The 19,901-nt window shown below is 32.2% G+C and overlaps 3 protein-coding genes across 5 annotated transcripts in view; all 3 read left to right on the top strand.

Annotated features, from left to right (window-relative positions):
• Window positions 1-2,791, top strand: part of LOC122568129 (farnesol dehydrogenase-like) — a 3,997-nt gene extending 1,206 nt beyond the window's left edge. Inside the window, exons 2-5 of the mRNA XM_043727505.1 lie at window positions 197-323; window positions 1,286-1,418; window positions 1,696-1,836; window positions 2,363-2,791. Coding sequence (XP_043583440.1) covers window positions 197-323; window positions 1,286-1,418; window positions 1,696-1,836; window positions 2,363-2,422 — 461 coding nt within the window. The 3' untranslated portion in view covers window positions 2,423-2,791. The remainder of the gene's footprint in view (window positions 1-196; window positions 324-1,285; window positions 1,419-1,695; window positions 1,837-2,362) is intronic.
• A 4,446-nt stretch (window positions 2,792-7,237) lies between these two features.
• LOC122568128 (farnesol dehydrogenase-like) lies at window positions 7,238-12,246 on the top strand. The gene is made up of 5 exons (XM_043727503.1): window positions 7,238-7,558; window positions 7,843-7,969; window positions 8,819-8,951; window positions 10,203-10,343; window positions 11,842-12,246. The coding sequence occupies exons 1-5, from the start codon at window positions 7,261-7,263 to the stop codon at window positions 11,902-11,904; spliced, it is 762 nt and encodes a 253-aa protein (XP_043583438.1). The 5' UTR covers window positions 7,238-7,260; the 3' UTR covers window positions 11,905-12,246.
• Window positions 12,247-12,256: 10 nt separating this feature from the next.
• Window positions 12,257-18,740, top strand: LOC122568130 (farnesol dehydrogenase-like). 3 transcript variants are annotated; one of them, XM_043727508.1, is made up of 5 exons: window positions 12,257-12,414; window positions 16,050-16,176; window positions 17,087-17,219; window positions 17,686-17,826; window positions 18,204-18,740. In XM_043727508.1, exons 1-5 carry the CDS (start codon window positions 12,396-12,398, stop codon window positions 18,267-18,269), a joined length of 486 nt encoding a protein of 161 aa, XP_043583443.1. In that variant the 5' UTR covers window positions 12,257-12,395; the 3' UTR covers window positions 18,270-18,740. The 3 variants fall into 3 exon arrangements, with proteins under 3 accessions (XP_043583443.1, XP_043583441.1, XP_043583442.1); XM_043727506.1 differs by lacking the exon at window positions 12,257-12,414 and adding an exon at window positions 14,536-14,869; XM_043727507.1 differs by lacking the exons at window positions 12,257-12,414; window positions 17,686-17,826 and adding an exon at window positions 14,536-14,869.
• The last annotated feature ends 1,161 nt before the right edge of the window (window positions 18,741-19,901 follow it).

The following is a 19,901-nucleotide window of genomic DNA, read 5'->3' as shown; positions in this document are numbered from 1 at the left end:
GAATGTTACAAATGTCAAATATTACATAAATAATACAGTTTTACTCGCGAAATTGAAGTTATCTTATCTAAACGTTGATTCTTACTTGTTCCAATTGTTACATTTAATTACTCCTACTAATAATAGCTTGGATATATAATAATACTCATAGATACATTCCTGTTTGTAATAATTAATCGTAAATATTCTGTTACAGACTCAAAAACCGAAGAATACCGTAGAGTCATTGATACCAACTTGATAGCACCAGCAATTCTAGCACGAGAAGCCATAAAATCTATGAAAAAGCGCAACGCGTGCGGCCATGTAATTAATATCTCCAGGTAACTTTATGTATTACATAGTGATATATTTCCTCCGTATTTTATAGATGGTAGTGTTAGTTAAATATATCTGTGGAAAATGCCGATGAATCTATCGTACCCTTTGTCCTCTCAAATCTTAATTGTTTTTTTTTTTTAATCTAAATGAGCAGCTTTTATTTTTTATTCACAAACGGAGAAAACAAAAGCAAAACATAACTTTTATATCGAACACTACAAAATAAACTTGATTCGTGGGAATACAATTGTTTGCCTAATATATTTTTATATGCACATTTTACGTATTTATTGAATTACATATTATTCCTAAAATAATTAAATAATATAAAGACTATCGTTTTTCAGATGGTATTTGTTTCATTCTAGAGTAAACTTCAGCTGAATTCATGATACACTTCGCCTAACATATTATTAAAATTATTAAAACTGTTACAAACAGATACGTCAGTCACAAAGAAAACAACAAGAAGTTTATTTTTAATAACGAATAAGGCCAGAGTTAATAAATAATGTTTGCATTTCACATAGATAGATATAGATTGAATAAAATTACATTTATCGAGTAAATTCGGTGATATCTCGCGCTTCAATGCACTGTATCTCTCCATTTTTATGTCCCATAGTCCTCTCTATCGATATCAGCTCAACGTCCAAAATGCACCAAAACATATAAAAACAAACGAAACATTTATCATATTTGCGTCTGTAACGCGATGTAACTTTACGCAAATTCCTTTCGTTTAATGAGAGTCGGTATTTTATTTTTCTACAAAGTCATTGGGATCCGAATGTAATTTTATCGTAATTTACACATTTGAACGAAGAAATTAAGGAAGTTTTATTAAAATCCATAATGAGGGCGCATTCCTGCAAATCGAACCATACTGTTTATAAATTATTCTAATATTGCATACACAGGTTGATTAAATTATTACATTTTTTAATATGAAGCATATTTATAGCATTGCCGGATTACATCTTGAAGCTATAGCCATACCGATCGGCATGTACGGTCCTAGTAAATACGCTCTAAGAGCTCTAGGGATAGAACTCCGTCACGAAATAAACGCGGCCAAGCTGAACGTCAAAATCACGGTAACAGCTCGTTATTTACATATGTATAGTATATTATTTAATGCCATCGTTAATCCATACGTACAGACAAGAAAATGAAAATTTTCGAAGGTGTGGGAACATTTAAAACCTAAATCTAACACATGGCTTTGATATATAACGTTGTTATTTCTATAATTAAAATTGACTCAACAAAATTGTCTATGATTTCCTATTCCCTAATTCTAAATAATCAGATATATCCATATACTATAAGGACAAACAATACTCACATGATTTTATCTTTATATTATAATAGAACATCAGCCCCGGAGCTGTGATGACGGATATGATAAAAGCTGTCCAAGATATTGCTGTTATGAGCAATAATTTTATATTAAAAGTTGGAGACATCGCCGAAGCAGTGATCTACGCGTTAGGAACACCGGAAACGGTCGAGGTATGTATAGATAAAATACCTATCCACAAGAACATACACACTGTAACGTCTCTTAGAAAGATTATTGTTACACATTTTAACCCACATCTTTAATTTTCTTTATACTAATTTCGTTCCCACGTTTCCGCATTTGTACTCATTTTATTTCGTTTCTAATTTAAGATATCGGTGTAAAAAAATATTATTTTCCCGGTCGTTATATAATTCCATATAATTCGTGCAACAGCAACTATAAAGCTAGATAACCCTTTTTGTACAGTTGATTATTGAATTATCTTCTTTCTTATTTTATTGTTTTTTTATTTATTTATGTTCCTTTATTTTACCTACTTGATATTTTCTTTAATTCTTTCTATGCATACAATTTTTATATTTCTTTCTGTGATATGTGGAAGTAACCATTTTATTATTATAGGATGATAGAATTTCTCTTCTCTCAACTAACAACATATGTCAATATTATGCGAACGTTATTATTTTTACTGGTAAAGATTAACTTCAATAATCATAGAAATACTGTTTGCAGATTCCTGAAATCACGGTAATACCACACGGCACGGGATTTGTTTTCTCACAGCGGGATTGACTCACAATTAGTCATTACTTAGATGCTGTAACATGCCGATTTTAATGAACTTCACGCCCGATCGCATCATTACATCAATGTACAATGGCGACAATATCAGTTACTCCTACCTTGCAAGTATCAGAGTAGTTGAAGACATATTAGATATTCGATTGTTAGATATTCGATTAACGTTTTGTATTTACATTATTACTACTATTAAATTATTATCATTTATACAAAGGAATGTAAGAACCGATGACCTCATCAGAACAATTGTGAATCTTAATGCAATATGGTAAAATCAAGATGTATGTATGAATGTTTTATGGAGTAGAACTCTGTTAAATCGATTATCCTATTTAATAAAGAAATGGAGTAGACAACGGAGCTTTATATTTTTCTCTTTAAATATAAAAAAGTTTCTCTTTGTGCGTAAAGTGCGTACAATAGACATAGCCTACGTATATTTATCACATAATTAAAACTGGTGCGTATACATCTTACGACGTCTTACGCTGTTCTTAGCTTGGCATCGTTTTCTACAGATTAATTTCTGAAAACAAATATCAGCTGCCAGTTCTTTCCGCGTGAAATGGCTACATACGAGACCGTCCCAGAGTCCTAATCCAATCCACTTCCCACTATATTTTTATTTGCCATTATTATTTGAATTGTATATAAATGCTGTTACTCTTAACAATGCGCGTCTGTTGAACTTTTTGTTCCTTTTTCCCTTTTTTGCATGTAACTGTTGAGTGTTAGCTGTACCCAGCAGTCTTAGATACTTATACCTTATTATATTATACCTTCGCGACATTCTTATATAGACTTTTTCGTACTGGCGCACAGCTGTTCGCGGGATCGTCCGAAGATCGCCGATCGGCGACGACCTTGACCCCTGAAACTGTTCGCAAACGACGACGATCAAATACACGTGTTAAAATACCGTTGCGCAAATACTTGCTTGTGCTATATTTGGTTCGCACATAATACTTATTTTTTTCGTCGAGATTTTAAACTGTCATAAATATGTAGTAATTTATTGTCTGTAAAATTTAGTGTCTGTAAAATCTAGTACTCTCTATCCATTTCCTGTTCAATGCATATTCTTTTCAGTTCGCACACGCATTCTATCTTGATATTGTTATGATCTTCGGAGTTTTGTGGCGTTCCGTAACTAATTTTAATAATATCATATATCTTTCTTTGCGGTTCCCCGTAGTGTGAATTTTGGCGCGGTGAAATAAATGTTTTGAACGAGCAAAACAATTTTGACAACAAATTCGTTGATTAACTATCATAGTTACCAATTATCATTTATAACTGTTTGGGTAATTCCACTTGTCATGCGCACTGAGAAAATACATAATTGTACTTACACTCTGATTTCGGATCGAGTTTTTTTGTTAACTTAGAATTCACCTCCTTGGGCTTCTTTATGTTGTGCCAGAGGTGCCCGCACATGACTTTTCCTAGAGCCGCCGTGACTTCGCATCAGATTCATCCTCGCAGACAATAATCCTAACCCTGTCATAGGATCCCTGACTTTGTATCACTTTCGCTAGCGTACCTGCTGATACAATTGTAACCGTATTTCATAAAATACCATATCACGGTTCTCACAGTCTTAACTTGTAACACTCATATTTATGGATACAAATGCAAGCAAAAGTGGAAGTTGAATCAATTTAATACGAAATTTACGATTAGAATTGCTGGATTGTAATATCAGTTACCGAACACCTTGTATATGTAATGTCTCTAGCGAATCAATCCTACTTTATCAAATTTCTGTCTATTTATTTTTTTGTTTCACTTGGGAATGACTTTCAAATATGAAAAGTAAATGCTACGAGATAAGCCTCAATTACTCGATTAAAATACACGTTATCACGTTTTGAATAAACAAAAAATGAAATATCTCAGTAGGCATTACTTGAATACTTCTGTATCTATGTATAAAATATGATAGAAGTTAATATGCAAACAATTCAATATATGCATGCATGTATTCTTCTTTCATTACAGAATTAAATCCAGTGCTTTTAAATATGTCTATTATTTAATGACCCCTATGAAGCGAGTGAAATCCTGTTATGTATTTGCAAAAGATTGAGCAGTAAACTTTTTCTCTAACTATATGAAACTTTCTAGGGTACTACTAGCCTTACATGTTATAGGGAACAAGGAGAAAGATAAAGACATTGTAATTATCTTCAAGGGTCTTGACATATTTTTGCATAAATCACCATTGTTGATATTTTTTTAAAAGTATTGTTTTAGGAGGACTGTCATTATTATCAGATTAGTTATATATATAGATAAAAATCATCATCAGAATAGAGCACCACAAGTATATATTAACCGTATATATACCACATTTTATATAATATCCAAAACAAATAATATCTAACAGCTTACATAGGCATAATTATTATCTACGTCAAGCTAAATGTCGCTTTAGAAGTTAATGTGAGAAATATATAAAATATAATTTTCAATCGTAACGCATGCAGTGAAAATGCTTTGCAACGCGTTTAATATATGTATATTTTTTATACTGATAATTATTCTCTGGTCTTTGCTATGTTTTCTATTTGTACTAAGTGCATAGATCAATGAAATAAATTAACGAAGAGCAGCCATTCAGCATGACTTGAAGTTTCATGACATTTCAGAGCAATCCAACTATGCAATATCATTCTCGTAACAAATTGAAATATAACACTGTTCTAAATGAAACTGAGATAAATCGTAGAAGAAAAATAAGATTTAATTAATCATTCTTGTCGGGTATGATGTACCACCTACAATATATGTAGATATCTTCGTTCCAAGGCAATAACGACGTAACTGCAAATTTGCAAATTCTGAGATAAACAAGTTCTCTGTCTCAGACATACTTAATATTTTCAGTATAACAGTTTCATAATTTTAATTATTTTTTTATGGAAATATTCGTTGTTGGACACTTAAAACTAAATAGCGTTTTATGGCCGTGATGAGTAAAAAACGATAAGCAGCAAAAGATATTTGGGCATCACAAAATAAATTAAAGTTATAGATCGTGGCATCGCTAAGCGAATAAACACTCGTTGCTTAGCTGCTATATGGCTTATTCCTTACAATAAATCCACAGACGTGACTTAGTCAATGATATAGGTTTGAATTATTTTCTGCTGCTCAGCCGTGCTCGATTTGCCGCTTTACCGCTTATTGCCTATCGGACGACTTATCCTTTATCGTTCTTTTATATAACCACGGCTCTAAGCTAGAATTATAAGACCGATTTATGTACGAAACATACAGTATGGCTACTGTAGTAAAGTACAAAGTATAAAGTATAAAGTAATGTAAAATAACACTAGTGCAAGGTAAAACGATTGTAACATAGACTTAAGAAAACTGTGTGACAAGCGACACGATCTCACGTTTATAATAATGCCCACTGAGTTCTATGTACCTTTCGTATCATAGCTTATGGATCAATCTCGTTCAAAGTCTTCAAATAAAAAAAAATATTCGTTTTTGGCTATCGCATTTTGTAAGAATAAGGATAAGAGTGTTAGTTACACGGACATACCTAAGAGTAACTAGAGAAGGCAAAAAATATTGCTTATCTTAATATTATATAACATATTCATTGTTACCTAATTACAAACTTTATTAAATGAAACTGGTTTCTTTCGGATCCTGAAAAATTGCTTCGTATTTTCATCATCATCGCACTGGAACGGCGATATGTCTACCAGTAAAATTGATAAAGCTAATCAAGTAGTATTGCTGAAATTATCGTGTATCTAAGTAATCGACAGAATTTGTATGTAACAAGATAAGCGGTTTGTAATATTAGCCAAAGAGTGTTTTTACATCTCGAAATTTTTCATAAATACGTACAAATCCGTGGTTTATTCATCATTAACAAAGTAACAAAGTGGTAATTCTATAATATTTAACCTCCTTATCTTACTTACCCTTCGCTGGTAGTTCTGCTTGAATGTTATGTTATTAATTGAAGAATTGCCACATTGGAAATTATTGCGATCTTAATTGAATACTATGATGGAGTTATATGTTCGATCCATTATCCAAGATTTCAAGTAAATCTTTTATTATAAAGTAACAACAACGTGTACCCGTCATTCTCCTCCTCCACAAAACATATAAGTGCTCACAGCAGACAAATTTTTAAAAGAAATCGTAATGACCAACTCATCATGAGTGGTCGTCACTATTTTATGGATACAGTACATGTAATAGCTACGTTAAATATGAGTCAGCTATTTAAAGCAAATACATGTAACGATCACTTGGCTAGAATAGCTTTTCGAGATGGTATAGAATAGAGAGTTATTTTTTATATTGTTACTTTTTTGCGACAATGTTTGTTCCTAAACATTGGTAATTGACTAGGAATTACACTCATTAACTCTAGTCGCTATAGGTATTTATTACGTATCTTTACGTAATGTAATTCGAATGCTTGCACTGACTAATTCAACTCTGGAGGAGGGGTGAGGGGAGCGGACGTATAGCTATAGTTATAACTATAATTCCTGTATCGAATATACTTCATAAAAAAAATATAATCGTGATCGTTACCAGAATCGCAACATTAGCTTCTCTATAACTTTCCGTATTTTTCGTATTACACCTTTATGTATTTTTTACTTTGTGTTTTGAGACATTTAACTCGTTGCATTGAAACTGAGCACTCTGTAGATTGCATATTAGGTAGTTAGTTGCTACGAGACGTCTCAAGTGGCCGCGATTGGTAGGGGTAAGAGACCGAAATCTCTTTTTAAACTACAACGGAATACTTCCACACGTAGTAATTTTGCAGCACGGCAATACGAATGATGAATCGCTGGATTGGAAAAGTAGCAGTTGTGACTGGCTCGAGCGTAGGAATCGGTCTCGCTATATCGAAAGCTCTGGCTAGCCATGACATTAAAGTAGTTGGTTTAGCAAGAAGAATAGACAAGCTTCACGAAGCTGCCGCAGAAATTGGAAAGGATAAATTTTTCCCGATCGAGTGCGATGTAACGAACGAAGAAGATATTCTTAAGGTGTTCAAATGGATCGACGAGAAGTTTGGTCGCCTTGATATTCTAGTGAATAATGCTGGAGTTCTTAGTTGCACATCTATCATCGGTAAAAATATATATTTATATCGATATATGGTGTTTTACGAATGTAGTCACCAGATGGTATAAACTACAGCAAGGAAGAATTCTAAAGACAATACGAAATTTAATAGTTAAGAAAATGGAAAATAAAAATAATTAAAATATATGTATATAATACGTGTAATATGTAAAAAATCTCAACATTCTACACGCAATTAGTTCGGATAATCGAAGTTCTACTGTAATTTAGATAGATAATAATATGTATATTTGTATTTGTAAGATCTAATTATAAACGTTCTGTTTTAGACTCAAAAACTGAAGAATATCGTAAACTCATTGATACTAACTTGATAGCTCCAGCAATTTTTGCACGAGAAGCGGTGAAATCTATGAAAAAACACAACGCGTGCGGCCATGTAATTAATATCTCCAGGTAATTATAACAACTTATACTTATCCCCTGAGTAATTTACAAAATTACTATTTTGCTTGAAAATATATATTACTTTATGTCGCTTTTCATCCTTTGCAATCTTATTTATTTTTTTTTAAATCTAAATATATAGTTTCAGTTTTCACAATAAAATGATCCACAGCAAGACACATAACTCTTATATCGAACACTACAAAATAAACTCTATTCGTGGGAATAACGCTTTTGTTTAATATATTCTTATATGTATATTGTACACATTGCTTAATTGCTTAATTACAACTACTGAAATCATTAAATAACGTAAAGTATCGTTTGTTAAAAAGTATTTGTTTCATTCTAGAATAAATTTGAATTAAATTCATGAAACACTTCTCCTAACATATTACTAGAATTATTAAAAAAGTTATAATAGACATATCAGGCACAGAGAAAACGGGGAGAAGTTCATTTTTAATACAGTGTAAGGCCGGAATAAATAAAGAATATTTGCATATCTCACAGATATAGATTGATTTATCTATTCATTATATATTCAGTAATATCTTAATGTCACTCTGTATCTTTATATTTTTATATTCTATAGTCTCCTCAATATATGTAACTTCTATCGATATATGCATAACATTCGAAATACATAAAAAAACATTAAAACAAACGAAACGTTTATCACATTTGCTTACTTTCTCGTAGTTCGTACGTTAGGATGAAAAACTTAATAACGTTTCATTGAAATCCATAATGGGGGTGCTTTTCTCCAAATTAAACCATACTGTTTTTAATTATACTAATTTCGCACAGATAGCTTGATTAAAGTATTACATTTTTAAATATAATTCATATTTATAGCATAGCCGGATTATATCTTGAATCTATAACCATACCGCTAGGCATGTACGGTCCTAGTAAATATGGTCTAAGAGCTCTAGGGACTGAACTCCGTCACGAAATAATCGCAGCTAAACTGAATATCAAAATCACGGTAAGAGTTCATTATTTACATATGTATATACTATAATATATACTATATATATACTATATATATATATATATACTATATATATATATATAGTATATACTATAATATATACTATATTACATATGCTGTTATTGGTCGGTACGTAAAGATCGAGGAATTAAATCCTGCAAAAGTGTAGGACTATTTAATGCAACTAATATTTTATGATTACGCTTCATGACACCTAAAATTAATACAAACAATGAAAATAAACGTTCATTAATTAACAGGGCAACTTATTAAATTTTTCTAATAATGTTAATTTGGTTGTACAACACTGTTACGCCACGTGGCTTTCCAGAGGTCGTTACTCCTAACCGTCGCTCGTGGCATCGTAGTGTCGCGAGCGAGCCGTCACGGTCAGCCCGACAAATAAACAATGTAACGGTCAACAACAAACAGAGCGAGTTCCAAAAAAAAAAAGGAAAAAAATCGTCGGTTCGTTCCGTTATTTTGAATATACTAATCAGGTGATACGCGTGATCATGGCGTGATCGGTGGCGTGACCCGAGCATGGAGGGGATCGTCTCCCACGTAACACAAAGGGTCCATCGAAGGGCAATCAGTATCGATCAAGGATCCAAACGAAATACACTAACGTCTCCAACGAATTACAAGTCGTCCAAATACAAAACACATTGTAAAGTCGAGTCGAATCATTACACCAAGTTAACTGTATCATCTGTCAAATAATTTGTGGCGCATCATTATACTGTTGTTTATATATATATTGTCAAATATATAATTTTTGTTAACTCTGTTAATTCAGTGTTAATCTCAACTAACTACCTCTGTCATCTTAACAGACACAGAGGAACGACTAATTTGCGGCGTCGATTTTCGGAATCGTAGCGAGAATTTACGCCTCCCGCTGACGCGCTTTCCTCGCGATCGCGTCTCTCCGCGAACGGTCGTAACAAACACAATTACTTTTTTAAGAATGCTTACTTTTTTTCAAATTGCTCAAAATTAAATCAAATGGTTTCCCGATGATATCTTTTTTAAATTACCGTCTTTACAATAAAATCTGGAGTGCAATCAAATTGTTTGATATATAGCGCTGTTATTTTTATAATTAAAATTGGCTCGACGGAATTGTCTATGATTTCTCTTGTATTAACATAATTCTCAATAATAAAATGTAATCATGCGTTTAGTATACGTATATACAATAAGATATAATATCCACATTGTTTTATTTTTACATTTCAATAGAACATTAGTCCTGGAGTTGTGATAACGGATATGATAAGAAGTATTCGTAATATAGTACACATCACTGATGATTGTGCCTTAAAAGATGTGGACATCGCCGAAGCAGTGATCTACGCGCTGGGAACGCCGGAAAAGGTAGAGGTATGTACAGATGAAATGGCTATTCACAAAACCATGCACACTGTAACATCTCATAGCAAGATTATCGTCATATATTTTAACCCATAGTTTTAATGTCCTCTATATTAGTATCGTTTCCACGGTTCCTCATTTGTACTTGTTTTACTTCGTTTCTAATTTAAGATATCTGTTTCGTACAGATACCCTTCGCGTTTGATCGTATACGAAGTTTTATATACCAAGTCAGAATTTCTTCTTACGGTTATCTTATATCCTAGATTTATGTTTTTATATTTTTATTCATTTATATTTTTAAGCGTTTATGTCTTTATACATTTATGTTTTTATGTTTGTATGTTTATATCATTATACGTTTATATTTATAAGAAATTCTGATTCTCCTAGCACCAATAACTTTATGAAGACATTCAAGAATACACTTATTCTGTTGCTTATTTGTTAGCAATCGTCTGTAACGGTCAACGAGTTAGGAATTTTCCCTTCTTTAATTTCCTACTCTAGTATGTATTGGTCGATTCAGAGCGCTTCATGAGGATTTATTGCTTGCTATAATCGCTGGATAAGACATTGCGGAATTGGCATGCAGATTCTCACCGGTCGCTTTGTAAAGAGAAAATTACCAGTCACGTTAAATCGACCACCACTCTTGCAAAGTTGAAAATACTTAGACAATCAATTCGCGTGTCTTATTTTTGCCAACATCACTCGTGTAAAAGTTTTACAAAGAGCTTCTTCTCGGCTACGTTCAATAGTCATTAACGATCATTCACTCAAGTGGCACCAGCAATTCTGTCAAGTAATATGCTAGTTCATACTGGGCAGATATTCCCAGTTCATTTTAAGATGACAGTTCATTTTTGGTTGGCACTAACAATTCATCGCTATTCATTCTGGGGACATTGATAGTTCACTCAGTGTGCATTAACAATTTAGTCACCAGTTCCTTGAGACTTACGTCGAGATATTTTTACATTAAACCTGTTCAGTTTATATACAGTCCATCTTACATAAACTTCATACATTTCTCTACTGGAAAATAATCTTTGTCGGCCTTTCACTTTGTGGTAAATAAATTCTTTGTCATCCATCTATTTTACTGTCAAATAATCTTTGTCAACCAATCCTTGCTGTGATAAATAATCTTAGCTGCCACATTTTTTCGAGCCCAGGGTCACGAACATTTTGTGATCCTTTCGAGTTTGGGTACTCGAACAATATTTGTATAGAGAAATATTATTAATTCTGTCGTTATGTAAATCCATATAATTCACATAACAACTGTGGAGTTAGATAACGCTTTTTATATAGTTGTTTATTTTAGCACTTTTCCTATTTTATTTTTCTTACATTTATTTATGTTTCTTTACTTTAGCTACTTTATATTTCCTTTTATTCCTTTCTTTATATCCGCATGTTAGACATATTTGGATATTGCGCGAAAGTTATTAATTATACTGTTAATGGCTAACTTTAGTATTCATAAAAATAATGTTTGCAGATTCCGGAAATCACGATAATACCACATGGCACGGGAACTTCCAGTAATCAAGAGCATAACTGACTCACAGGGTGTCACTTAGATGTCGCAACCTGCCGATTTTAATAAACCTTACACCTGACCATACCATTAAATCCTTACACGATGGCTACTGAACCGTGTGTTATTCCTACCCTGCAAGTATCAGGCTAAATCAAGGGATATCTCATTAGTTTCGATATCCTTTTAACGTTCTGTATATATAGTAAATCATAAAGGAACGTAAGAAAGTTGTTTAACTTCATCAGACAGATTCTTTGGGTAAAACACAACATGGAAAATCGGGATGTATCCATTAAGAAATAAAACTTTGGATGTTTTGTTAAATTAATTATTTTATTTAATAAACGAGGAGCATTCGAAAAAGAGCTTTTTATTTTTCATTAAATAATTCAATAATAATTCAAAATAATAATTTCAATATATAGTTCGCTGATCGTATCAAATGATGTGCCAAACTCTGGTGCCCAGATGTCGTGTGTGAGAATCGTGAAGTCAATGTTGGTGTACTTGTCATGTCATGTTTTAGGATAGGTAGGTACTCTTACCTATCTCACAGGTAGGCACACGCTCTTTTAGATTATTTAGAGCATGGGAAGTTACTCTTGTTATTACTATGTCACTATGCTTTGTTATATTTTATTTTATTTATTTTATTCGTGGTATTTGTTTTATTTGTAATAAGCTTAGTATTTGTTTTTCTCGGCTGATATATATGTCGTTCCATCGTCATATTGGGCATTGGACAAATCGTGGATTTCGATTAATATTTCGAAAAAAGTAATAAGTAATTAAGATGATATATATGTGACAAGATAAGTGCTCTATAATGTTTTCCATAGTGGAATAAAGATTGACGATTCATCATTAGTCTACAGTACTTACAGGCTTCTGTAAAAACTCATATCCTTTTGATCTAATTAGAAAAATAAGATTTGGTTAAAAAATTGTTTTATATATTAAATATTATAAAGAGTACTATCCTTTAGATATTTAATATATTTTTACATACTATTTGCACTTTGTGTGTTTTTGCACCTCTACACATTTCACAAATGCATACAAATTTGCGGTCCATTCATCACTAATAAAATAACAAAGTGGATGTTCTATTTAATCTCCTTATCTTATCTACTTTTCGCTAATAATTCGTTTTGAATGTTGTGTCATTAAGTGAAGAACTGTCACATTGGAAAATGGTGCTATTTTAACATTAAACCTGCCAGCGCCGGTCAAATTGACCGGTTTCGTACTTCTACACAAATTTAACCATATGTTTTTTCGACGAGTCGCGAAGAGACGCGATCGCGAGGAAGCGCCTCAACGGGAGTCGTAAATTCCCGTTACGTTACTAGACAATCGACGCCACGGACAGATCTATTCCTTATTTCGGTTAGGATAATAGAGATAGTTTAATTAATATAACACTTGATTAGCATTTCAAAGATATTATATATTTCCAACAACTTTGTAGAGAAGATAGTTACGCTGATGCGTAGATATAAGTTAAGTAGGTGATTGATTGAAGGGTGAAAATCCGGTAAAGAGATGATGACTGTTCTAAAGATGATGAACAAGTAAAGGAAAGCTCTTGTTCGGTGGTGATCGCTCTATCACTGGTCGCTTGCGGATGGAATCCTGGAAACATGAGAAAACCCACGTTTCCCCTATTTTTACCTGATGGCGCAATAATCATAAGGAACCTCTTAACTCGAAGATGTTTTATACCACTTAACGGCTTTAACGGCAAATCAAAAAGCCTCGTTTTATGACAGTTCCTTAGGATTATTACGACCGCTTAATTCTATGTGCACAGCCGCCTTGAACGTAAAGAGTCACCGGACGTAACACCATATTTAAACCTTATAATATCGCTTCATAATTTCTGACTTTTCCTAAAACATGCATACAATATATTTTTCGATAGTTACTTTTAGTTTGCTTTCTTCTTTTCTAAGAAAAAATTGTATTCTGTCTTGCCTACAAGCGAGTGATCAATTTAACCGGCCGGCAAAATGTTTTAGTTACTCTTAATTAAATATTATGATGGAGTTACATGTACCATCCATTATCTAAGATTTCAAATAAAGCTTTCGTTACAAAGTAACAACATGTACCCGTCCTTCTCTTCGGTTAAAATAAATAGGAAACGCGTTTGTAACACAAAAACTACCAAAGTGATCATAATAACCAATTCGTAATGAGTCGTCATTATCATGTAGGATTAGAACTCGGTAAACAGAAGTTAGCTGGTATAAACAAACACATGTAACGACCACTTGTGTAGAATAGGTTTTCGAAATCATATGGAATAGACAGCTACTTTTTGCATTGTTCTTTATTTTGTACTTGTTATCATTATAAATGCAAATCACGCAATAATGAATATATGAAAGAAATATAATCGCGATTTTTCTCAGAATTTTCATGATTGCACCATCAGCTTCCTTATAACTTTCATCCGAAACATCTTCCCGCATTTTTTATTTTGTGTTTTGAGATATTTAACTCGTTGCATCTGTTCACTTTGTAAATAGCAAGTTATTACATATACATTTCTAGGCGTATGTAAATACGCGTTACTTGCTGCGGGACGTCTCAAGGGGCCGCTGATTGGTAGGGGCAAGAGTACGAAATCCTTCTTATAACGGAAAAGTATTCCGCGCGCAGTTACTTTGCACCACGATAATACGAGTGATGAATTGTTGGTCAGAAAAAATCGCAGTTGTGACCGGTGCGAGCCAAGGAATTGGTCTCGCGATATCGAAAGAATTGGCTAGGTATAAAATTAAAGTGATTGGTTTAGCAAGAGGAATGGTTAAGCTCATGGAAGTTGCCGCAACTATTGGACAGTATTTTGTTCCGTTGGAGTGTGATATAATGGAAGAAGATGAAATACTTAGTACGTTCAAATTGATCGAGGAAAACTTTGGTGGCGTTGATATTCTAGTGAATAATGCTGCCACCTGCAGTCTTGCACATATCATGGGTAAAATATTTATTTACATCGATCTATGATGCTTCACGAATATACTTGCATTTGCATTTTCTTTTCCTGTAATCTTTTTTCTTCTCAAGTATTGCCAGTAATCATGGGTATTACACTTATTGTGCCGAAGGCGTAAATGATTACAATATTCTGGATTCGTTTAATGCCAGTCATTTGTGACCAGATGGCTGTATAATATTTGTATCCAGGACATTCCTGTAGCAAACCACTATCTGTAGTAGGAAGACTTTCGTTGGATAAATATTGTTTATGTGCAATTAGTGTCTCAGAATTCGTTAGAATTAACTGAGAAGTCAGTTATTTGAGTAATTTAAAAAAAATCAAGTTAGCTTTGCCACTAATATAACAGCTCGAGTAAATACAAACATTTTTCTGAATGATCTTGTTTTATTAAGTTAACGTCATTTAGTTAGAGTCGCCGGTTTACTGTTGAAGGCGTACCATGGTACGAGGAAGAGGTATATTTGTTTTGTTAGACCGGAAGCTCAAACGTACAAACAAAACAAATAGGAATCTTTGATTTTGCAAGATACGTTAATCTCAGTCGTTACAGTTTCCAGGTGATAAATTTTGATAAATTGTTACCTATAAATTGTCATTGATATTTTACTGACGACTGCAACTTATGCTATGTTAAAAATGCTCAAAAATTTTAAACTCAGCTTTATCTTTGTTAAGTGTTGAGATTTCTTATCTCAGGTTTTCGTTTTATGATTTCGGGAGAAACGTGAAGTATTTATTAAACAGAGATAAAATTATAAATACAATGATAATAGTAGCGTCTTGCGGGATTGATAAATCAATAATTTGTGACATTAAAGGACGAAAGTGCGATATTTTGAAGAAGACGATATCTCCACAAATGACATTTTCACGCATTCTAAGGTATTCACAGCATTAGAGATAGTCACCAGATGATATAAATTGAAAATCAAGTCATATGAAGGAAGCTACTAACTCTAAAAAGGCTATGGAATTTAACAGCTCAGAAAGTCTGGGAAAATAAAAATGATTAAAATGCACATATATAATACGCGTAATATATAAAAAATCCCACCATTTTACCGCAATTAGTTCCAATAAGTTCTACTGTAACTTGGATGCACAATGATGTGCATATTTGTATTTGTAAGATCTAATTATAAACGTTCTGTTACAGAGTCAGAAGAGGATGAAATTGAGGATATCGTTAAAACCAACTTGATAGCTCCAGCAATTCTTGCACGAAAAGCACTAAATTCTATGAGAAAACGCGGCACTAGGGGTCATATAATTAATATCTCTGGGTAATTATTACATCTTATATTTATTCCCTCAGTAATTTATAAAATCATTGTTTCGCTTGAAAATATTTATTCCCCTGTCTTCCTCTTCATTCTTTGCAATCTCATTTGTTTTTTCTTTTTAAATCTAAATATATAGTTTCAGTTTTCATAATAAAATGATTCATAGCAAGACACATAACTCTTATATGGAGCACTGCAAAATAAACTCCATTCGTGGCAATAACGTTTTTGTTTAATATATTTTTATATTTATATTGCATATATTTGCTTAATTACAACTACTTAAATCATTAAATAATGTAAAGTATGGTTTGGCAGAAAATATTTGTTTTGTTTTAGAATAAACTTTAATTAAATTCGATTGATACTTTGTCCAAGTAATTCTTAGAATTTTAAAAAGTTCTAATAGACATATCAGGCACAAAGAAAACAAGGAGAAGTTTATTTTTAATACAATGTAAAGCCAGAATAAATAAATAATGTTTGCATTTCATACAGTTATAGACCGATTTACCAAATCCAGATCTCATTTGTCGAATAAATTCAACGATATGCAAGTGTTGCATTGCATATTTATATTTTTATATTCCATAAACCGCTCAATCGATATAATTTCCGTCGATGTAAGCTCAACACGAAAAACCATATGAATGAGCAATACGTTATCACATTTGCTCCTTTATCGCGATGTAACTTTAAGTAAACATCTTTCTTTTAATAATTACGGCTATTTTATTCTTCTGCTAAGTCATTGGAATTCTACTGTTCCTTTATTATTACTTTTCCGTTGTTTGCCTGATAGAAGGAAGGAAATAAGGAAGTGTTATTAAAATCAAGGATGAGCATATTATGCTAATTTTGCACACTCAGCTGAATTATGACATTTTTAATTATGATGCTATATTTGTAGCACACCCGGATTATATTTTGAAGCTGAGAACATACCGATGGGCATGTATGGTCCTACTAAATACGGTCTAAGAGTTCTAGGGACTGTATTACGTCACGAAATAGCGATATCCAAACTGAATGTCAAAGTAACGGTAAGAGGTCATTATTTACATATCTATACTATATTACATAATGCTATCTTTGTTCGTTACGTAAAGACTGCGATTTAAGTCCCAGATTAAAGATGTAAGGTCATTTAAAATTATTACACTCAATGAAAATAAAAGTTCATTCATTAATAGTTCAACTTATTACATTTTTCTAATAATGTTATTTTAATTACTCGAAACAATTACCTTTTCAATAACTAGGAAAATTGTTCAAAATGAAATGGGTTGTCAGTGATATTCCTTTTTTAAATTATCCTCTTTACAACGAATTTGGAATGCCATCAAGCTGTCTGATATATAATGTTCCTACTTTTATAATTAAAATTGGCTCAATGGAATTGTTCATGATTTTTCTTTTATTAATATAATTCTCAATAATAAAATATAGTCATGCATGTATTCTAAGGACATACAATTCTCACATTGTTTTATTTGTATATTTAAATAGACCATTAACCCTGGACTTGTTCGGTCGACGATGTTCACAGAGCTTTATAATTTCTTGAAAATCCCCCTAAATGATATATTAAAAGATACAGACATCGCCGAAACAGTCATTTGCGTGCTAGCAACACCGGACACGGTAGAGGTATGTACAGATAAAGTACCTGTCCATAAAATCATACACACTGTTTCAACATTTCTGTAGATTTTGTGATCCTTTTGAGTCTAGATACACGAACAGTACCTGTATAGAGAAATATTAATTCTGTCGTTATATAAATCCATATAATTCGGATAACAACTGTAGAGTTAGATAATGATTTTTATACATTTGTTTATTTTAGCTCCTCTCCTATTTTATTGTTTTTTTTATTTATTTATGTTCTACTATTTTTCCTACTTTATATTTTCTTCCATTTCTTTCTTCATATTTGGACATTGGACATATCTGGATATTGTGTGAACGTTATTAATTATGCTAGTAATGGTTAACTTTAGTATTCATAAAAATAATGTTTGCAGATTTCGGAAATCACGGTGTTACCACAAGGCATGGGATCTAGTGTTGTTACACTACCGGCTGACTGAATCACAGGATGTCATTGCTTAGATGTCACTACCCGCTAATTTTAATGAATCTTGCAGCTGATCACATCATTACATCATTGTACGATGGCAATAAAATCCGTGTGTTACTTCTATCTTGCAAGTATCGGTTTAAATCGAGGGATATCTCGTTAGTTTCGATATCGTTTTAATGTTCCGCATTTATAATAAATCATAAAGAAACGTAAGAACATTGTTTGACTTCATCAAACAGATTCTTTCGGTTCAACGCAACATGGAAGATCGGGATGTTTCTTTTAAGAAATAAAACTTTGGATGTTTCGTTAAATTAATTATTTTATTTAATAAGCGAGAAGCCCTCGAATAAGAGCTTTTTATTTTTCGTTAAACGATTTATTAAATAATATATATTAAATAATACATGGAAGCTAATGTTTAGTCCAAAATTTTGTTAGAATTTTTAATTAAATTTTCTCAACTTAATTCCCAGTATACACCGTTGTTCAACAGTTACTGTTAACAGTTACTTCTTAAATATATAAATCTTGTATCTTCTCCTAGGTCTGCTATAGTTTTAAATATAAGATTATGCTAAAATATTACTTCAATTCATTTATTATTTCAATATATAGTTCGTTGATCGCAATAAATTGCATGATATGCTACATTTATCATGTTGCGTGTTTTAAATGATACGTATATTAGTGTGAGAAAATGATGCGCCAAACTCTAGCGCCCAGTTGTCGTGTGTATGAATTATGAAGTCATTGCTGCTATGCCTGTCATGTCATGTTTTAAATATAGGGCCACATAGGATAGGTAGGATATCTGCATTACCTATGTTATCTTACTCATACGTAGATATAGGTAGATACTGTTACCTATCTCATAGGTAGCATACTTTCTGATACCTCTGTTAATTATAAGTAGGTAGAGCCAGCCAGATTGGCACAGGGATCCTCTAGATCATTCAGAGCATAAAAGGTCACTCTTGTTACTACTTTATCACTATGCTTTGTTATATTTTATTTTATTCGCTTTATTTTTATATTTGCTTTATTTTTAATAAGCTTAGTATTTGTTTTTCTTGCCTGATATATATATTATTCCATCGTGATATTCATTGGGAAAATCGTGGATTTTGATTAATATTTCGAAAAATTGAATACCTGTTGAGTTAGGATCGGAAAGTAATCTAAACTTGTTTTGATTTAAAATTGCGAATGGATATTGATTTGGATTTGAATTAATGCTGTGAAAGAGTATTTTGGCCTGTACTAGAATTGTGATGTAATGATTGTTTTCTGTAGCTTTGCGAATTCTAATACGATACAGCGATTCTTCCTAGTGTTTTTGATTATAAATAAAGAGTCTTAGATATTAGAATTTTTCATTCTTTAACGTATTTGAAGTCGAATTAGAAAGACATTAACTTTTAATTAAGTTTGTAAAGTTGTGATTCGTCAATATTTAAAATAAAATTTTCTTTGATCAATTGTAGTGATTTTTATTGAATTCATTTCAAAACACAGTGTTGCTATATTTTTTATCGCGTTTGTTTCAGTTACTTATTTCTGTATAGTTAGATCTGTCCTTTTAAATAACGTTATGTTTAGAAAATGTTCAAATTCTTCTACAAAAATCGTGGGGAAA

Source organism: Bombus pyrosoma, linkage group LG6 (genome assembly GCF_014825855.1).
Source record: "Bombus pyrosoma isolate SC7728 linkage group LG6, ASM1482585v1, whole genome shotgun sequence".
Taxonomy (NCBI): Eukaryota; Metazoa; Arthropoda; class Insecta; order Hymenoptera; family Apidae; genus Bombus; species Bombus pyrosoma.
Note: the sequence above shows the minus strand (reverse complement) of the source record. Positions and strands in the feature narration are given on the sequence as shown.

Bases quoted from the DNA above. Each gene is read 5' to 3' on its own strand.
- LOC122568128 (XM_043727503.1), top strand. From the start codon at position 7,261: ATGATGAATCGCTGGATTGGAAAAGTAGCAGTTGTGACTGGCTCGAGC. The intron at 7,970-8,818 runs GTAATTATAACA...TCATATTTATAG, and splicing joins CATGTAATTAATATCTCCAG to CATAGCCGGATTATATCTTG. The intron at 10,344-11,841 runs GTATGTACAGAT...TAATGTTTGCAG, and splicing joins GAACGCCGGAAAAGGTAGAG to ATTCCGGAAATCACGATAAT.
- LOC122568130 (XM_043727506.1), top strand. From the start codon at position 14,578: ATGAATTGTTGGTCAGAAAAAATCGCAGTTGTGACCGGTGCGAGCCAA. The intron at 17,220-17,685 runs GTAAGAGGTCAT...ATATTTAAATAG, and splicing joins AACTGAATGTCAAAGTAACG to ACCATTAACCCTGGACTTGT. The intron at 17,827-18,203 runs GTATGTACAGAT...TAATGTTTGCAG, and splicing joins CAACACCGGACACGGTAGAG to ATTTCGGAAATCACGGTGTT.